General features: G+C 63.7%; 1 protein-coding gene across 1 annotated transcript in view; it reads right to left on the bottom strand.

The window, feature by feature from the left end:
• Positions 1-870: 870 nt before the first annotated feature.
• The window catches only part of ACBD4 (acyl-CoA binding domain containing 4), a 5,405-nt gene continuing 5,372 nt past the window's right edge, over positions 871-903 (bottom strand). The window contains exon 10 of the mRNA XM_007455138.1: positions 871-903. This exon is cut by the window's right edge and continues 3 nt beyond it. Coding sequence (XP_007455200.1) covers positions 871-903 — 33 coding nt within the window.

The following is a 903-nucleotide window of genomic DNA, read 5'->3' as shown; positions in this document are numbered from 1 at the left end:
CCCTCCTCCCCCCACCCCTAGCTCGCCGGTTCCCCCCCCCGGGCCACGACGGGGCGGGGGGCGGGGCCAAGGGCGCGGCCCCGCCCCCACCGCGGCTAATCTCCTCCGCCTCCGTTCAAGACCCTGGGCTGTTGCCTCCACTAGCCCGGGTAGCTGGGAAATGCTTGTTCTGGGACGCCGCCCGCTGGCCTCTCGGGGCCGTCCACGGGCAGCGGGGGAGTGGGCAGGGAAGGGACTTGAGGCTCGCGCGCCCCGAACCCGCTCCCCGCCTCAATCCGTGGCAGCCCAGACGGCAGAAGATGAAGGTTTTATTTTATTTAGTGAAACACTCTTTTGTAAGTTAATGTTTAGTGAAGACATCCTGAGTATATGTGGGGGTAGGGCGGCCAGGAAAACGGAGCAGACTCCCCTCCCCCGGGGTTAGCTCTCTCCGCCTTTCCCCATCTCGGTCAGGCCTCCCAGCCAATCATTCTTCCAGGCCCCGGCCCAAGTCCCAACTTGCCCACGAGCTGAGCCTCCTCGGGGAGAGGCTAGGGTAGGAAAGGAGTCAGGTGACCCAGAGGGTGGGGAGGGCAGAGGCTGAGACCCAGCAGCTCCGCCCCTGAATCAGCCGCCAACCCTGAACTGGGGACGTGCACCACACGTGCAGCCTCCCCAGGGAGCCTGAGGTGGTTGGGGGTGAGAGGAGGGGAGTTCTGTGGAGCTGCAGGAAGCGTGGGGTGCTATCCGGCTCCCCATTAGAGGAGAGGTGCCAAGGCAAACACTAATTGGGGCAGGAAGGGGGTGGGAGCAGGGTTTAACGCCGTTCTCCTAAACTCTAGGAAGGCTCAGAGTCTCCTCCGTTGGCTGCAGAGACTCCTCCATTGAGAGTCACCTCTTCTGGGTCCGAAACTGTCGGAAGAG

This window comes from Lipotes vexillifer, unplaced genomic scaffold (genome assembly GCF_000442215.2).
Source record: "Lipotes vexillifer unplaced genomic scaffold, Lipotes_vexillifer_v1.1 scaffold1639, whole genome shotgun sequence".
NCBI classification, from domain to species: domain Eukaryota; kingdom Metazoa; phylum Chordata; class Mammalia; order Artiodactyla; family Lipotidae; genus Lipotes; species Lipotes vexillifer.
The sequence above is the reverse complement of the archived record's forward strand: the minus strand, read 5'-3'. Positions and strand labels throughout refer to the sequence as shown.